The 19,698-nt window shown below is 37.1% G+C and overlaps 1 protein-coding gene across 9 annotated transcripts in view; it reads left to right on the top strand.

The window, feature by feature from the left end:
* NTRK2 (neurotrophic receptor tyrosine kinase 2) overlaps positions 1-19,698 on the top strand; it is a 208,383-nt gene that overhangs the window by 77,780 nt on the left and 110,905 nt on the right. For 2 of the 9 annotated variants that reach the window (XM_030004101.1, XM_030004103.2), the window contains exon 12: positions 4,520-4,591. The exons of 2 other annotated variants lie outside the window; for them this stretch is intronic. In XM_030004101.1, the coding sequence (XP_029859961.1) occupies positions 4,520-4,591 (72 nt within the window). Of the gene's footprint in view, positions 1-4,519; positions 4,592-14,628; positions 14,698-15,570; positions 18,733-19,698 lie in introns of those variants that run through there. 5 more of the 9 variants (XM_030004106.1, XM_030004108.1, XM_030004107.1 and 2 more) reach the window with 5 other exon arrangements.

Raw genomic sequence — 19,698 nt, 5'->3', positions numbered from 1 at the left:
GTTATAGTGTAGGTTTGCACATTGTCCTTCATATGTAGTCTGTCACTGTAACCCACAGCTCATCTCTTTCTTTCTTTCTTTCTTGAGTGTCCTTATCATTGCCTAGCTCGCTTGGTCCTTACCTACGATCTTTTAATCTTTTTTGGATGTTTTTTTGGTAGCATAAAAAAATGTAAATTTCCGTGGTGAGCAGAACAATATTTCAGAGTTTAGGGCAGGAGGGATAATCTCCTTTTGAGTGTGATTTTGCAGTAGTGAATTTTTAAACACCTATACGCTTTGTATAACATAGTGCTTAATATTTTATTTTAAGACATTAATTCAGTAATATTGAGTATAGAAGCAGCACTGTTACTCTAGTGGGTTTTTATATCCTATTACTACAGAAGGTACCTGAATTTAATTCAAGCAGTAGTAATTCTTGCCTTTGTCAATGTTCCATATTGTCCTTGAAAAAGAGGGTATTTCTAAGGAAGATTTCTAATCTCTAGACAGTGGAAATATTGGTCATTAAATAGGGAATTAAAGGGAAACTAATCACATGGATATTTTGAAGACAGCCAACTTCCTACGCATGTGAACTCACTGTCTTTGACAGCACTGAGCACTCCTTTGTGCAGATACAGCCTATAGACTTCTGGCAATGCACTGCTGTGTGGCAGTGCTGACAGAAGTTGTTGCGTTTATGTCTTCCTATAGTGGATGGTAAAGAGAATAATCTTTTCATATTTGCACCCTGTTGGTATACCTTTCTTTGTTGAGCATCATCTCTCTGAGGAGATTTCTACAGTCAATGATCATTTGGCTGTTGGAGGGTTTTCAGTTTTTAAGCTGAAAAACTCAGCTTAATTTTTCAATCTTTTAACATGGTTTATTTTTTTAATAAAGGCATTTTGAAATCAGAAAATCAGTTCTGTAACCTAAATTATGACTTCTCTGTTGAAATATTTTAATAGTTAGACAATGATTTGCAGTAGGACTGCTAGGTGAGCCAAGACTGAAGGAGGAGGCTTTCTTTGTGTTGCGGTAACTAGCACAGCACCTGGACATACCCAAAGAAAAGCTATTGGAGACAATTTGTAGGAAAGGAGACTTCAGCAGAAAAACTGAAGAATGTATTGAGGAGGGAAAGCTCACTAAGAAGGAGGATGTAGTGAAATGAAAGATAAATAAGGAGAAAATTATCATACACCTTCCTATGTCTCATCTAATGGTAGGCTTTCTGCTCCCCATTTACGTCTCTATATTGCTTTAGTGCTAATCAATACAAAACAACAGTTACTTGCATTTTTCCTGCCACAGAAATTATAACTTTTCACATAATTTTATTTCATTCCATTCTAAGAAGGGCTTTTTTAAAACAAACAAACAAACAAACAAAAAACCAAAACAAACAAGTCTTTTTTAGGGCCAAGTGGATATTCCTTATAGAAAGTATGCTCAAAGGCCTTTCAATCTTAGAAAAGATCCAAAGACTGGAAAAACATATTCTGCATCAGTGGATACTAATGAAAGCCTAGGTGATGGCACAGGCAATCAACAGCATCTTTTAGTTGCTCACAGTAATATGTATAAACACACACACATACATATATGTTTATTTAAAAATATATATAACTTCTATGTTGTTATGTATTATATAGTCTGAAGTACAAAAACAAGTGACACCTTTGAGTTGTTGCCTAAAGGTACTTCATGTTGTCTTCAATGAATTTGCAGTTTCTTTTCATGAATAGTTGGTAAATATGCTGGTTTTGAGGAAGCTTGAAGAAAGATCCACTTGGATATGTAAAAAGCTGGAGTTAGGAGCATGCTGTGGGAGCTCATTAATGATTCAGGATGGTTGGTTTCAGTTTCCCCTCCTTCCTTTCACAAGGCAAAATCTGATCAATACTTTTCTTTCAAGGTCACAACTGCTGCTTGGTCTCTGTCCTTCTCACAACCCTTGCCCAGCCATAGCAGTGTTTTGGAGGATTTAATTACTAGTTTAATCAAGGTTGTCATCAATAACTCTTAGCATAGTCAGGCTCGGACAGAAAGCCAGATTATTACAGGACAGGGCTCTGCCCTGATCCAAGTACAGGGGTGCTGTGCTCGTGAATGTCTTCATGTCAGTCACAAAAGGGGCTTTTCCCCTCCCTACCTATCCTCAGTAATCCTGTGGTTGCATTATGGACAGAAAAGTTGTGAAACAGTGGTATAGCATATCTCAGACATTTGGTTTTGCAAGATTTCTAAAACAGAGTTGAGTTTGAGAAAATCAAGTTTCTGTCTTTGTGAGGGACAGGATGTTTCCACTGCATGGGCTATGACACTTCATAATGTGTTTTGGCAATTTGTTTTCCAGCGCTGCAAATGAAAGTTACATTTGAAAAAAAAACTATTAGGTTTTTTGTGTACTTTTTTGGATAAATTTTTGGGTGCATTTTTTTCCCTTATTTAGAAATTGTTTCAGTGTAGGCTAAGTAAACTTGTTACATACTCAATAACTAACTCCACTTCCGGAAGTTATATTGTAAATCCTAAGGGGAGTACCCAATTCAGTATTTTAATTGCAGGAAAGGAAACAATGTTCCTCTAATGGGGGTGGAAACCTTTGTCCCTGTAAAATAACTTCCCTGTTTTGAGAAATATCAAAAGCAGTCACTCACAAATAGAGAAGAATGTCTTAATATCTTCTGTTTGGAATCGTGTTAGAGTATTCTCTCAGCCAAGCATTTTTCTTTCTGAATAGGCTGCTGAAATACAGGTTTGATGCTTTGTCAAGAGGCAAGCAAGGCTGCCTATCCTTACTTACTTCAGTTTTCACATAGACATCATATTGCTGAACAGGGTCTGCTTTTTTAAATGTAACTTCTGTAGTTTAAAAGTGTTATTTAAGATCTGTTAACTTGAGTAGAATGAGCTGGATGTCTTTGTAGGAGATAAAAACGTGGTCCAGTATAATTTTTATGTTGGCTGAAAAATAACAAATAAAATTTAGGGCATCATCTCTTTCTTCTCCTGCTTTTTTAGGAAAATCTGGACAGGGTAAAGGTCTGAAGTCATGGCAGAATTCAGAGTTATCATAATACTTTCAGGAGCAAGCTCCTGGAGGTCAGCTTTATTGTAGAATATGAACACAGTTAATCATGCTTGTTGAACACGATGGATCCAAATTTGTTGTGGGCTGTAATCCCTAATCGGTCAAAGAATGTCCACAGTTCACTTTGCTCATTCTACTGACATCATATTTAATATGGCTTGAATCAGTTTTGTATATATTCTATTGATTTTATGCTGTTCATAAAATGCTAGTAATAGAAAATCTATTTCTATTGCTTTTTTGTGTGGGACTAGAACCTTAATGTTAATATAATTTCCAAGGGAAAAGCTGTTCAGTGACTCATGTGAAATATGTTGGAGGGAATTTGTATATACATATATATAAATGTGCAGCTACACAGATTTTCAAGTGGTGTAATTTAAGTAGATGATTTAAGTTGAGCCCTGCCATTTGGCTGCGGTTTGCTTTTATATGTTTCTTATTTTTAGGCGTTTGTCCCTACATTGAATTCATAATGTATGTCCAGGTCTGCTGGCCACAGATCCATTGCCTTTGCATGTGAAGTTCATTTTTTCTTGTTGCAAAGAATACTTGGCACTAGTATCTGAAAACTCAGGACAGAGAGGATTGCATTTGCAAATCTTTTGTTTGTGTTCATTGTGATGACTCATGCTGAACTACCTTGGACTAGAACAGGAGGAGATGTGGAAACCTGTTGTTCTGCTACATTGGTACCTCCTGCCTTACAGGAAGCGACGAGGGAACACCAGTGTCTCTGGCACAACAGATAGCAACTTGCAGAAGCTTTAGGCAATGCAAGTTGGTTTAGAGGTTAATTTACTGGGAGTAAGGAGTAGGTCCAGGTGTTGAGCAAGCTATTTTGATGTTAGGTCTTCTGAGGATTCTTTAATGCAGTGAGTAACTGACTTGGCTGTTAATTGGTTTTTGTCTGTATATGATCCCCAGCAAAAGCCCCAGACAAAAACCTTAAACCCTGAGCAAAAAAGTGCTCCATGCAGTATGACTAAGTATTGACCCTTGACTTCAGTGGGGGCTATCTGTACCTTAAGTTCATCTTTGCAGGCCAAGGATATACACCAAGAAGAATTTGGCCAGTGACTGAAGAATATCTACTCACTGCTTATCATAAAGTATGATATTACAATTTTTTCATAAATATTTTTAAGCCATGCATATTTCTATAGCTCTAAAACACATGTGCAAGCCATGTCTGGTAGAGTCCAGTCAAAAAATACCAGTTAATAGTGGCAGCCCTTCTCATGGTAGAAATTAACTGTGAAGAATGTGAACTGGGAACAATCTAGAAGTATCACAATGGATGTTTTCTCTCCTGCAGAGTAGGATGAAAATAAAGCAATTGTTGAAGAAATATAAATATAAAAAAAGAGTAGAACTGGCAATTGCAAACCAAACTCTTGACAATTGCATTAATGGTAATGCATTCCATTCCAGTTCATGGTGAAGTAAAAGGAGTTGGTCTGGTAGATCAAATATGGCTTTCATTGCAAGACTGCGACAATGAAGGTGAGATGATAAAGCTATTCAGACTCCTAACCTATAAAGAGCAAAGACTGTATAGTTTTTAAACATACCTGGTCAATTTACAGAATTATTTATTCGTAGAACAGATGTCATTATAAAATACTACATTTGTTTTCAGTTATATTTCTGGGATGTATCTATCCTATTATCTATATGTACATGTATACATACATTTTTGGTCAAAAAATATATATATATGCAGTCAAAATTGTGAATAATTAATGATGCATGTTAGGTTCCTTTATGAATCTGGGAAATTTTTGTGTAAATGTCAGGGCTTTGAACAGGGCTTGAAAGAGATTTTATTCTATTGAAATATTTGATAAATTGGGGTGGACTAAGTAACAGTGTGAGAATGTAATTTGCTCTCTTGTTTTGCTCATTACAAATACATTGTGAAGCAATTGGTAAGAATGCACTTGGTGTAAGCAAACCCAGCTGTATATCTAGGGAAAAGTCCCAAATATCATGTTTAAAATAGTGTCTTTAGATGAGTGGGTTTTGGTTTTTTGTTTTGTTTTTGTTTTTGTTTTTAAGTTTGCTAACATGCTTTCAATCATCATCTTATTTTCCAGTCCAGACGAGTAAAATCACAACAGTTCTCAATTACATATTAATACATTTTTCAGACAGAATGTCAAAAATTGCTTTCTGTTCCATCAATATTGATTCATGGCACCAAGCCTAAATAACGAGAACTGGCAAAATACCAGGCTTTTGTGTCCTACGTTAACAAAATTGGTACAATTATTTTGAAAATTATTTAACCAGTTGCAATGCTAGCATGCATTTCACATAACTGACTCACTTCTTCCATTGTACTTCAGGTAATCAGAAATAACTCAGTTCTGTATTATCTGTTAAGTGGTCTCCCTGGAGAGTAGGCACAGTGTGTGGTTTGCATGTACTATATAATTTCACTCAGTTCTGGGGCAAAGCGCAGCAGTGTTTGAGGCTACCAGTATGCTATCAAAGCAAATGGGGCTAGGGTACATTCTGTGGCCCTTAGGGAAAGGCATAGATCATGTCCATATGTTTAAAACTCTCTTCTTCCTCATCCCTCAAATAAGGTGGCCCCATACATACTGTGTATGGTAAATAGTTCCTGACTGATGCTCTCCTTTGAACCTTACTGGGACATTGTCTGGGAGAGTGCTATTTTCTTAGGCCAAAATTAATTACATAATTATTACTTAATTTAATACAGATTAAATAATTGTGAATAAAAAAGAAGATAGACCCTTGCTCAAGCCTGTGCTCTGGCCTTTTTTTATTTACTGACACAAATGCGCCCTGAGCCTGTTTGTCTTTGAAGTCTTTAGCTTGGTAGACGGGCGTGGAAGCAACTACTCTTGCACATCCCATTTACACTAAAGAATTTTTGTCTTGTTGTCTACTGTTTGGATCTTGTTGTCTGTCTGTTCCACATCTGAACTCACATGATTACTCTGGTAGGGTGGAGTCATTCACACTCTAGTTTGCAGCAGCCTTGCTCCAAGTAAGTGTGAGTTTATTTTCTTGGAGGAAGTTGGGGAGGTGGGGATGAGATGGGAACTCCCATCTCATGAGAAGAAAGCAGGAGTAAGCCCTATTGCTGATTTTTTCTGGAGTGGCAGTAGCACAAGTAGAGAGCACCACCTTGGCCAGTGCTAGCAGCATCGTGGCCAAAGCACTGCCAGGTTCTAAGGACTCCTGACGTGAATGTTGCAAGCTGAGACCTGTTTGCTTTCTGAAGTTCAAAGTTAGGCAGTCAGTCTGTTTGCCTACCAAGCAAGAGCGAGGTGTATTGGTTTGGCTATTTATTGATTGAAAAGGCAAAGGGATTTGACTATGAAGACTGAGGACTCTGGATTTCTTAAATAGTGCCTTTAGGGGGATTTGTCACCAAGTAAAGCGTCAGTCTCTCTTTTTTCAGAAGAAATATCTTGTATTTCAAATGCATTTCAAGCATTTTGTTAACCTTAATATGGGTACGAGCCAATTCTTTCGGTAGAAAGAGGGAAATTTAGAAGACACACCTTGGCAATGCTTACAGAAATAACTGAGCAATAGCACCATTCCTTTCCTGTTTCGTCCCTACAAAGTTATATGACAGTAATATGATTGGGTAATATGTTCTTTGGCTGGGTAACAGGACAGGAGTTTGTTCCACATGCACAGAGAAGGAAAGGATGTTTCTGTTGTTGTTCACACAGCTTGGAAGGTTCTGTTCCCAGTGCATCAGTGCTAGCAGACAAATAGGATTTGAATAGGATTTACAGCATATATAGCATACTGTGTGCCAGACATGGATGAGAAACCCAGCAGCTCCAGTTGCAGGAACATAGTTTCGAACAAGAGAAAGAGTCTTATTCACTTACTTGCTAATAGCCTCCCCTGGCAGTTATGGCAATAAGCAACTAAACATGGTATCCATTACAGACTCACGTCTAATTTATTTCATGTTAATGAAGTTTATAATTACACTGTATCATTTAGTAAAATTGTTTACTTTCTTCCGTAAAGTCACTGAGTCTTCAGATGGAGCTTTTTGGCTGTAAGTTAGGTGCAGTTAGCCTTTTAAATATAGTATGTGATCTGTTCTGTCAAAAAGGTGCTGTAAGAGGTAGCATTCATAAATACAAAGAGTGGGAGCTTCCCTTTTCCCCAGCACCATTTTCCTTCTCCATTCCTTGATGTATCCTGTGAAGAGTGCTCCTTTGAATGGAGATCAATTTTGTGCCCATGTAAAACTGAGAACAGAGTGAAGCAAACCAAGGCCAGACTGGAGTAAGTGTACATTATTTTCACTTTGGCTCTGAGCAGCTGTGATTCAGAAGACTCAAACTGCTTCATTTAGTACTGTGTTGTGGAGTATTCTTCCTTAAAAATATTGTCCATCTTCTGTGTTTGGGAGGAATCACAGGGACATTCACAGCCAAGCAGTGTCTTTGGTGTGATTCCAGCTTACTGCAGTATCTGGAGAGGAAGGTCCCTGGAGCCTTGGAAGAGGTGCAGGACCTGAATGTATATACTTCAAGCTGCCTACAAAATATGTGCCAGACTTTGAAATGGCTTTTCAGGAGTATAAATCCAGACCATGAGGTTCATGAGGAAACACCCCATGCCTCATTTTTCTCTTCCCTCAAAGCTCATGTGTTGCTGTGGAGAAAGACTGATGTAGATAAGGTTCAGCGGAAGGCAACTGTAAGATTGTCTCTTCCCTGTGCTATGACAGAAGGATTTGTGGTAAGAGATAACTAGCAGGGCTTTGGAGGTATTTTGGGTTTTTCCCTGTGGGACCTATGTCTTAATTTTTCTGTCAGGAGAGAGTTTGTAGGATGAAATACTTGAGCCAAGATTGTGTCAAAATGGGGCAGTGATCTCTGGCCCTGAGACCTTAAAGTCCGCACAGGATGGAGGAAGAAAAGATGCACAGAAATGATGTAGTAGCATTCACAGAGCAAAACAGTGACTGAGCTAGCTGGGATTTGGCTCTTGGTTGCTTGCTGTCAGTCCATTATCCTGGTCATTGACCACACACAGATCAGTTTTTTTAAGGAAGATCACTAGTTGCCACATGGAAGTGCTTGAATAGTAGTGACTGTAAAGGAAGGCACTTGAGATTAATGAAATAAGGAAAAAAAAAAAAGAATTGTTTTACCAGAGGTACTCAGTGATTAGGAGATGCATCTTGTAAGAAGCATTCAGACTTCACAGACTCAAGGTAAAATGTCATAGAAAGGAAGCTGGAGAGTTGCTCATAATGACTATGAGGCCTGTAATGATCAAAGGAGTTAATATTGTTGTAAGGCAACAGTAAGCAAAATAATTCCATTATAAATCAGTATATATGATGCAGTTCCATAACTTTTATTGTACAGGAATGAGCAACATTATTTCCCTAATTTGTATAGAAAAACTGGCTTGCCAGTTCTTGTCAAAAGGCCATATATTGAAAATGTGGAATATCTATTGATCCTTGGAATTATGCAAGCTAACGTGATGGTAGAGTTGGCTTCAGTATTCAGGTAGAGACAGAATGGTTTTGAAGTTGACAGTGATTCTCTTTTTCAAAGGGGTAAAATATAATTATGCTGTGTCCTTCATGTGTTCTGATCTTCTTTCTTGTGGCTGTAAACTGACACTTGTCAAAAGTGTATCTGTGTAGTAGCATTTCTGTATTTTACATGCATACCAATGAGTGTATGTATTGAACACAAATGTTAGGGATGTCATAAGGTAAACAGCCTTTCTTCTTAACAGCTTTGACTTTTCAAGTACTTGCAGAAAGCTTTGAGAAAGCATTCCTTGATATATTGATTGATCTGTTGGGCATACAGTGTTTCATGTAAATGAGGTGTAAAATAACCTGCAGATGTCCATATTTTAAAATGTGTATGCAGATAGTAATTGCTATGCCCTTTCCTATGAACTGGGTTTCTATTAATGTGTGTTTTCTGTGGTTCCATGGGAAGCTGCTGTTACTACAGGGTTCTGTTTCAGAGTCCGAACAGTTGCTTATTCACACTCTTTTTCACTTTAACCTGTCCCTGAATTAGGAGCATGCAAAATATATGCACTGACTAGCTCTGAGCACTGGTGGTTTGAGCTTCAGCTTTTAATGTCCTTGACTCTGACTAATCAATAGCAAGTGAAACATCTACAGCATCAGCAGCAGTACTGTAAAAGGAAATGTCTGTTGGATATTGTGCTGGAAGACTTGAGGGTAATGACTCTCCTTGAGAAAGCTGCAATATTTTCTTCTTAAGAGTGCTGAGCACAAATGTTTCATTTTTTGCTGCCTGCTTGGAAAATAAGTGCATCTTCCAATGTATCATACCAGGAAATAAAATAAAAACTCCAAATCAAACTAAGGAAAAACAGATTAAGATATGAAATGATCCTTTTTAGCAATGTAGAGGACTGTTAGCCCAGAATATTTTTGGCCTCTAAAATGCTGAGTAGACCAATCAAGTTTTACTATGTCTTGGTTCTAACTCATTTCACACTGAGAACAGCTTTATAGGGTTCTATACTGAAGTACATATAATTCTGTTTGACCCCCTTTCCCATTTTATGAACTTGTAGATCAATGAAACAAACCATTAAATAGATTGAATGCTGCCTGCAACACTAATGTTAATGGCTCCGATTTTATTAAGCCCATTTGGAAATCTCATACAGGTGGCAGCATCCATAAAATGACAAACTATGTATCCTTATCTGTGGAGCATAAATTCAAACATTAGAGGAAAAGCTAGTGATAGTGGAAAAGAAGTCCTTCTAAGGTATTGCGGTATTTTGGAGAATTGTAAAGGAGAGCAAAAACTCTATGTTTTGGGTTACTATAAGTAGTCCCGAGGTTAATATGATATTGTATTGTGTACTGCCTTCCTGTTGTTGTAAGCAACTGAAGTGCCTAAGAGGGTGAAGACTCTATCTTGATGTACAACTTCATGGGATAGACTGTTTAATCTCTTCTGGTTCTAGTTTTTCCAATTACTAAGTAAGTTCAGTTATTGGAAAATCTAATCTGGAAAGAGAGACTAATGTGGAACTGAGATCCAGAATTTTCTGGGAATCCCTGGCCTCCAATAAGTTGATTGTGTCCAAGTCTGTGTGTTTTCAGGTCTTTGGTTTTCATTTGTTTGTCTCCTATAATGCTTTTATCTTTAGGTAAGAAAAGTAATATTTACGTATGTCATTAGGGCTCTTAATGACATGAATGAAAAATACTGTTTTAGTGCCTCATGGGGTAAAAGTGATGTGTAGAAATAAAGAAAAAGTTGTATTAAATATTTATGTTACTGTGCTCTGAAACACAAGGCAGTATTAAGCCTGGTGCATACAAAATCTGCAAAATCCTAAGAAAAAATATGGATTGCTTCAGACAACTTTATCTTCTGCTGCTGTGTAGGCATTGCTTTAGGGAGGCAAGACATTATTTTTCTTTGTGCAATAAGTCTTCTCCAGAAACCTATCCAGAAGCCTCTCCTTGCTTTCCAATAAAAATGAGGTGACATTTTGTCTTCATTTTGCTACAGCATTAACCAGCACTGCTCTTTGAAGTAGTGGCTTGGATCCAAGAAGCAAATAAAACTAGGAATGAAATGTTTCATTTAATTTTCTACTTGAAATCAGAAACTGAAAAATTGGATAAGAATACCTTCTTAGGTAATGCAGCTACATCTTCTCTTTGCTTTCCTCCCTTCCACTCAGCAGTTTGAACTTTCTCCATATAAATCACTGTTCATTTAAAAAGATCAGAGATAGATGTCATGTTATGCTTGATTTCCTCCAAGCTGGAAAAAGTAAAAATGTAAATTGATTTTTGTTTCAAAATAATCTGTTTGGATCAAGGCCCCAGGTAACGGTCTGCTTAGGATAAACCATATGTACTTGGTGAAGAGAGAAAGTGTAATGAGACTTACCATAGAAACTTTCAATTGCTCAACACTTCTTTTGCTTGTGCTTTCCCTTGAGTGCTTGGGTTTACATACATGATCCCCAAATTTGTGCAACTCGTATGTAGAGACATATTTGGAGGGTGGGATGTGAGTATATGAAACTTAGTTTTGAATTCAGTTAAGTCATCATTACAGGAAACTTTTATTTACTCTGGAAGAATTTAGGTCAGGTTTGTAATGACCAAGAAAGTTTGACTGCAGACCTCCAATTTATGTACAACTCATTGGAATATATTATTTCAAATCCTGTTGGAATAAAAAGGTTTTCAGACAACTAAAATTTATCATCTCGCTTTGTGAAAAAATGTTCAGAATATTACCATGTCATAACATTTTCCTTCCTGAATGACTTAGGTGAAAGCTTGTAGGGAACATAGCCAGTGAGAAGGGGTGTGATCGAGATTGTTTGGGACAGGTAGAAATCGAGCCCATGGATATGTGACTATCACCGTAACAGTATGTTCCAAATATGGCAATGAATGAGATGTTATGACACCATTAACTGCTCAGTTCTGTGTTGTGTGCTGGTTAAAGGAGGAAAAAACCTGCCTTCTTTACATATTAAAAGGATCGTGTTTAGGAAAGCCTCTTCTTTCAGAATGATTTCAGTATGTATAAACATATGGGGGTTTGCTATTATACTTTTATTTTTATGCTTTTTTCTCTAATGAATAGAAAAGCTAAAAACAATTGGTCTTAAAGGCATTTTATCCAGCTCCCAATGACAGTAAACTCTTAGGAAGTTATGGATCATCTGGTATCTGAGATACATATCTGCAAGGCTCATGAGATAACCAGCTGTGGTACTTCCAGAAAGCCAATTGTAGGATTAAAAAAAATCCTCACTGTTGGCTCAACTGGATCCATATTAATAACATAATTCAAACTACACTTTCTGTAGCACATTCTCTTTGGGGGAGAGCAGTTAGACTTAAATTTGATGTTCCCAAAATAATGTATTGCAAAATCATTAAAATGTTTGTTTTAAGACTAATAATGAACACAGTGCTCACTTCAAAACTCTCTGAATGAAGAACTGATATTGGAAATAAAGTATCAGCAGGTTACCTTTTAAACTACTCATTATTTTCTTTATTGTCTTGGACACATTTGCATCTCGGAGAGACAGATACATAATGTTCCCTTAAAGGATGAATGAAGTTCTGTCATTCCTTGTACAGGCAAGATGGATAGCTTTTTTTCTCTCTTCCACTTTTATTTTGAGTTTTTTATTTTTATTCTTTAGTGTACTTTCCTCCGCAAGTCTGAGTGGCAGCTTACATAACAGCAGTGGTTTTTTAAAACTAATCTTAAACTCAGAATCCAGTGTCCCAGCAGCAACTCAAGCCAAAATCAGACTTTGCCTCAACCTGCCTAACTGACTACTTTTGAACTCCGAGAAGCCAGATGAGAGGTTGGCAGCTAGGACATGAGAAGTCATCTTCTAAATACCCACTGCCCGTAATATTTTGCCTCTGTTAGCTCAATAACTCCAAATAGTGAGAGATCTAGTGTACAAATTAAGTCCACATTGCCTGCTGCTTAATGAGTTTGCAGCTTTATCTACCTTCCCCAGAACCAATTTGTTAAAGCACTTCTGTTCAGTTTCTGTGTCTTTATATTTCAGTCCTTTTTCCTTGCTCCATTTCACCTGTGTCCTGTCAGAGCCTTCCTATTCCCCCCACCCTCCACCACCCCACAATTATACTGTATTTCTGTGTCCTTTTCTTTTCTACGTACTTTACCTGGTTGCTTTTCATGTTTCAGTGAATAAAGTCAATAGAATCTTTCTTTCTACCTTTTTGTTTTCTTTCTTTTTTTTTTTTTACTCTCTTTTATTAACCATTTCTTTCTTTGAAAGATGTATTTATTGTGATTAATTCTCATGCCTTTAATAGGACTTGCAGGACTCCCTTGCGGACTTGTTACTTCTGTAGACTGCTCAGGTCCTAGGTCTCAGGCTTATTCCATGCTGGTTGTTTCAGACATGCGTGTTGGCTACTAGAGTAACTAATATGCATGCTGATGTAACTAAGAATATAAGCAGATCTATTGTCTACCTGTGCTTTGCATAGTGCTGTACACTTAATAGACATTCATCAGTTAAAAACTTCTGAAATGAAAATTCAGAAGTGACTTTAAACACAACATTCTGGTTTCACTGTGATTGTACCAGATCAGGTTAGGAACAAACTCAAAGGCCAGAAAGCTTTCACTTGCAATGATGTGCTTTAGTGTTAAAAGTGTGGTATAGTTGTGTGTTTTTATGTAAATACATATATATGTCCTTTGACTTAGTCTCCAAGAATGTATGCAATCTTACAGATTTAAGAAAACAAAAATCCATAGAAAGGGTCTGAAAGGCCTAGGAAATCTGAAGGGAAGGTAGCAACCATGCAGTAGCTTTCAATTCTAGACTACCAAAACCCTGATGATACTTCTCTTTTTCTGTCTAACCTGTAGCTTCCTAACATCCTTCAAAAAATTACTTATGAGATAATGATTAACTACAGTGACTCAGTAAAAATACTGCAGAAAGGCCTGGAAAAGCCTGCCACCTTTGTACCATGTGCAGAAATGGATCTTCAGTCTTCCTCAAACTCTGTTAGACAGTCTGTAACATACATATACAGTCATGAAGGTCAATGTATTTTACAGCTGTGCATTTTTCTTTACATTAGAGTAGGCTTTTAGGTCTGTGATGTTAATACACTGCGTGATGAACTGAATTTTCAATTATATGATTTTGGTTTTGAATTATCCCATTGAGAATTCCATGGTATGGCAAAAATATATTAATTCAATTTAAGATATTTTATGTGTGTGAGAGGAGGCAGTAGAAGTAGCAAGGACCCGAATGATGTAAGTAAGCTTCAGTAAGAGAACAGATTCCAACAATAATGTAGTGTTCCTTACAAGTTATTAAGATACTCATCACTACATGTGGATATAACCTTACGAGACTCATCTTGTAAATATCAGTCTACCCTAGAGCCTTCTTCTCCAGTTAAAACAGTCCCTGTGCAGAGGCCTAGCTGTTCTGAAATGATGCTCACTTCAACTGATACTGTATTTTTATCTGTGAATTAGCCAGGTGCCTTTGTTTTTTCTTGGTGCCTTACAACCTTATCAATTGTTTCAGAGAAAATGAATTTTGCCCACACCCTTTTGAAAATGTGCAGTGGCTCAAAGCTAGCATGTTCAGCTTCTGAATGTGCCATTACCTACTTTCAGGGTAGAAGTACTAAGAGTGCCTCAAGGTCAGAACAAGCAAGAAAATGCAATGTAAATGAATTAGTCACTTTTACTTAATTACTAACAGTCAAATTCAACTTCTCTTGAAACTGATAGTGTAAGTCCCATTCATTTAAAGCAAATCAAGATTTGGCTCTGAATTGTTGTTTAAAGTGCTGTGGAATATGGATAAGCTTTCACTCTTTACAAACATTGAGAACTTACTAAAGCAAGGTAAAAAAAAACCCAAACCAACCAAACAAAAGCTACTGATGAAGTTTACATTTGCAGGATAATAGTACAACTCTCACATGTTTTTTTTTCAAATGTCATTAGAACAAGTAATGGTGACTGTCAACAGTGATGTACATAATAACTCAACTGCATCAGATAACAACAGACTGGGTAAGACAACGCTGTTCTAGGAAGTAATTATGCTATAGAGTCAGATAGTTGGATTTCACACAGGGCCAAACATAGCCTTTAAAGTTCTTAGCCTAAGACGGTCAGGTAACGTTTGGGGGATAGGTTTCTCTTCCATCTCAGAACAGAACATGACTCAGGCATTTTTGCTTGTGTTTTAATATGCCATCATATTTAGTTGTTGATTTTTAAGTTCCTGTTGATATTTAGAAACAATAAATTTTAAGATAATGAACTAATATTTCTCCCAGCTCCAATTTTTTCTGCCATTACAAAGTCGTTTAATGACATCAAGGGCAGGACCCTGTTTGGAGCAGGCAGAAAGGATGATGTGCACAGATCTAAGGCATGAAACAAAGGTTACAGAGGAACCTGATGTTGTACTTACAGTAACTCTGTGGTACAGCAGGGTTCCCTTCACTTAGTTGGTGCACCAGACCAAAGACAGAAAACTTGATTGCGTACCCAGGCTTGTTCACCATAGGCCTTTGCGCAAGGCAGGACACCTGACTGGGTTTTTTTCTGATCCATGCATAGTATAGTCCCTGGTTGGAGAATTCTAGATTTATTGCATTACAGATCAATATGAATATTTTGATATGTTAAGGACAAATGAGTAACACACCTTATACATTTTTAGTTAATGAATAAAATCATTGGCCAGAAGATAGAGCCAATGTTGTCAGGTTCATAAATTCATGTACAGTTTTTATTTAACATTTTATGTATGCATTAAATGCCTTTTAAGTTTATGTGTTTGATTGTCAAGTATTCATTTGTGTTTGGTCCTTTGTATTATTTTTTCTTTGACCTTTTTTTTTAAGCATGATTTCTCATATTTTATTTTGTTTCTTTTAGGTTTTGTTTTATTTCATAAGATCCCACTGGATGGGTAAATGAAATAAGGAAAAGATGAGAGAGGGGCTGTTGAGCTTATTTATGGAAGTTGCATACTGCACACTAGAGAGTGGACAGTGTTCTTGCCCAGTAAAGTGCCACCTCCCTTGGACTTCTCATTTAGACATTGGTTGTGTTCGGAGAACTCTAGATGTACATTCAAATTGGTAGCTGTTTTTGCAACAGCAGAGAGAAGCCAATCCCTGATGCAGCTATAAAACTCAAGAAAGTCCAGAAATAATCTGTCATGCTCTTTTCTATTACCTTGTTCTTACTGTCTCTTCCAAAATGACATTGAGAAGAAATTACGTTACATTGTTTCCTCTGACAATTTTTTTTTCTGTTTGAACTTAACTGGAAAGATGTTGTTTTTTATAAATAGTATTTATCAAAGGTGAACTGCAACGTTGCTTTTATTTTATTGCACAAGTGGCTCTGCAAAACTTCTACAAATGCTTAACTTGAGCGTATGTGTAAACTCATTGATTTTGGTGGGAATGCTCACATTCTTAAAGTTAGTTCTTGTATATTTTCAGAATATCGCCTTAAATCCTAAAGCAGTAAATTGCAGAGTTGGCCCTACAAATCTTATTTATGTATGTGGCTCTACTGACTTTACCAGAAAGATTATGGAGAGTATGAGCTGTATACAGAAAGGTGGCAATAATGTTTGCTACTGCGTTTTGGTATTGAACCAGTGCCATCCCTTACACATTCAGTTAGGTTGTGCTTATTCAATATAGTCCATAAGTTTGGGTAAGGGTACAAATCTTTAGTAGGCTGAAATTCTGAGTCTGATCCAAGAGCAAGAATAATAACACTATACTGTTGGTCCTGCAGACTATATACTTACATGCATACTTAACTGTTCATATTTAACTGTGAAGTATACTTCAGAGTATGCTTCAGTATACTTCAGAGGAGAGCCTACTCTCTTCTGAGGAGAGTTTACTATAACAAAGCTAAGTGAAGGCACAAGCATTTTGCAAGAACAGGGACTACATTTAGACATAACATTAGACATTCATTTTCATGCTATTTTCCTATCCAGTCCTGACTTTATCATTTGATCTTTTCAGTTTAGGGAATCATTGTAAGAAAGATGAAGTTTCTGGTTTTTTAATCAAGAGTTAGCTACAAAGAGTAGCAGCAAAAGACTGAGATAGATGCTTACATTTCTATGAATTTTGATTACATTTCTGAGATTTGGTTTGATTTTAATTCCTTACAATTACGTTGAGTAAAAAAAGAAGAGATTATATTGCCTTGTTTCTTTTGTGATTGCTTTTCATTGTTTTCACTTTTTAATTCCATCCATTTTCACTCTTTCATTGAAACATTCTTGTCTTTTCTTTTGCTGCGATCTTTTACAGCATACACCATCCCTCTCTTTCTACAATACTATCTTGACTCTTGTTCTATCTCCATATACTTACTTGCTTTTTGCCTTTTAAGTCTCCTACTCTTTCAACTTTGTTCTTGTGTTCTCTTCAGTCTTTTGCATCCAAGTTCTTTCTTCCTGCTGTGCTCAAGTTTTGGCAATACCCTTATTAGTCAAGAAATATGTCCACATTTGCATTCGTCCAGGCCTATGTAGTGAGATATTTCCTTTCTCTTGCCACTGGCTAGGGAAGGGGAGTTGCAGTTGCTGAAGTGCTCTCTTCCCTTCTCCAAAATCTGTCCCAAAGATGTGTTCTCCTCCCCACATTAAAGAAGAGGGCAGAGCTGTAAGTCTAGTGGCGACCTAGGAATCATGGTGTCTTTGTCGCCCTGCACATAGCGTGGTGATTTGAGGAGGGATGGCAGCAGTTAAGGATATCCATCATAGTCACTCTTTGAAGTTAGATGTCAACAAGTGTCCTGCTGTTCCTCAGAAACAATATTGGGAATGTCTGCCTTTTTTTCCTCCCTAAGTCTATGTGGAAATGGTCTTATTTTAGAGAGATAATAACTTTCTCTTCTGCTCACCAATTCTCTTTTAACTTTCTTTTAATTATTGTCTTCTCAGACATCTCACTTACCCTTGAAAATCTCTCCTCCTGTTGAAAAAATATCCGATGCCATTGAGCTGATTCTAAATCAATGCAGAATCATTTAGGTCAGCAATATTTGAACTAAAGTCAGTGGAGTTACATCAAATGTAAGTTGGATCATGAGCAGAGCTTGACACAGTAGCCCAGAGTCCAGTCTTATGTTATGCTGAGACAAAGTCAACATATTTCAGTTATGTATTCACAATTTATTGCTGAATAAATGAGGTGAGAATCTGAACCCTTTTCTTTTGGCAGGGAAAAGACAAACTTGCAGAGTTGGAATTTGGCAGATGATTTTTGAAACATTTCATTTTATAAGGTAGTTCTTTCTGATTCATAATATTTATATGTACAAATGTGCACAGTTACTGATTTGGGATTTTTACACAATTTTTTTTTTGTAATTTATTTTGTAGCACTTTGCAGTTCATCTTTATGGTATAGGAGTAAGTAGGTTTGACCTTCCAATATTTTAGCATGTACCAACATGGTATTTTGGATTTTATGTAATCATGGAGGTAAATTTAATAAACCACAACTGATTTATGCACCACTGAAATGCATATATTTTTATATATAAAAAATAGAATATCCTTCTTACATATTTTGTACTATATCTTTTTATATTAGCCATTCAGTGCACTATTACTTAATGCAAATATTCACAGAACCTTATGGATTACAGCACGTGATTTGTTACTAATTATGTCTCAATGCAGATGTTTAATGCTTGATGAAAGAAGACTATGTGTTCCTAAAATGTTTTCTTTTCAGTATGTGGACAGAGCCTCTTAAAGCTAAGGGAGCTAAACTTTTAACATGGAGATTATAGTACCCACTAGTTCCTGTTTTTCAGCTTGATTGTAAATGGCATTGCTTATAACTGTGGAGATTCTGATCTGCCCAAATGATGTTGGTTTACAAAGGGCTCAGTTAATTAAGAATTCCTGACCTCTCTAAAATAAAGTGAGACTCAAAGTAAGAATCATGCAGGAATCATTAACATGGTAAAAGTTGCTGAGCATCTAGGATTTTATATTAAAAAGCTTTTATATTGTTTCACTGAGCAGTAAAGAAGTCTATAAAATGTTTAAAGGCAGAGTTGCTTTTTTTTAAGTTCACCGTGCCAGACATGAAACTAAAATAAATGCATATTTCTAATGTTCTACTAGAAGGGGGTTATTTATGCTAGAATTTACTTTAAATTGACATTTAACATACTCATAGCTAAGTACTGAGATAAGCTGTGGAGCAGTTTGATGGGCAGATTAGTTGGGGAACTGGAGAGGAAGCACTGCTGGGGGTGTTTTGGTGTGAGGCAAGGCATATCATCTGGTCTGTTAAGTAAACCTGATCATGTTGAATTTGGTGAAGTTTGACCAGCGGAGAGGTCTATGTTGCAAACAAGTGCATTGTTCCTAGGCAGAGCCTGGGGTCTGTGTTGTGCTTGCTGCAGCTGCCTGCCATGCCAGACAAGGTGGGGGCCCTTGTGAAGGCTGTTCCTGCAGAAGGGTGTTTGGGGACCATGTCTTTTTTTGATGGGAGTTGTGGGAGCTCACCACCAGGGCAGATGGAGGCCGTTGTGACACATTTGCATGGCAGTATGTGTGTGACTGGGTATCCTAACCTGTGCAAGGCAGTCCCTGGCCTTTCCACTGCCTTTGACTACCAGCTGGATCTCTCCCATGCAGCACTGAAGAAAACTATTCATTTCAGTGGGAGCAAGATCCTTAGGGGCAGCAAACAGTGCCAAGAAAACCTGTGGACAGCTAGTTGGAAACAATTCTACTTCAAAAAACAATTCTTGCAGGAATTGCTCTTTCTTTTTCGACTGCTGGCAGAAGCACTAGAAATCTGTTTCTTTCCTAGGGTGCAGCCAATCCCTAAGTACAGTTTTTCAAAGATTAAAAAACTGACGGAAGTTTGCCATGTAGGAATGACCGGTACACTTCCTACTGGCTCTTTACACAACAGCATTCATACAAAGGTCCAGTTTCTCAGTCCCTTCACCTGGCCATCCATGATAAGTTGACAATTAATCATCAGCATGTGA

This window comes from Aquila chrysaetos, chromosome Z, assembly GCF_900496995.4.
Source record: "Aquila chrysaetos chrysaetos chromosome Z, bAquChr1.4, whole genome shotgun sequence".
Taxonomy (NCBI): domain Eukaryota; kingdom Metazoa; phylum Chordata; class Aves; order Accipitriformes; family Accipitridae; genus Aquila; species Aquila chrysaetos.
Note: the sequence above shows the minus strand (reverse complement) of the source record. Positions and strands in the feature narration are given on the sequence as shown.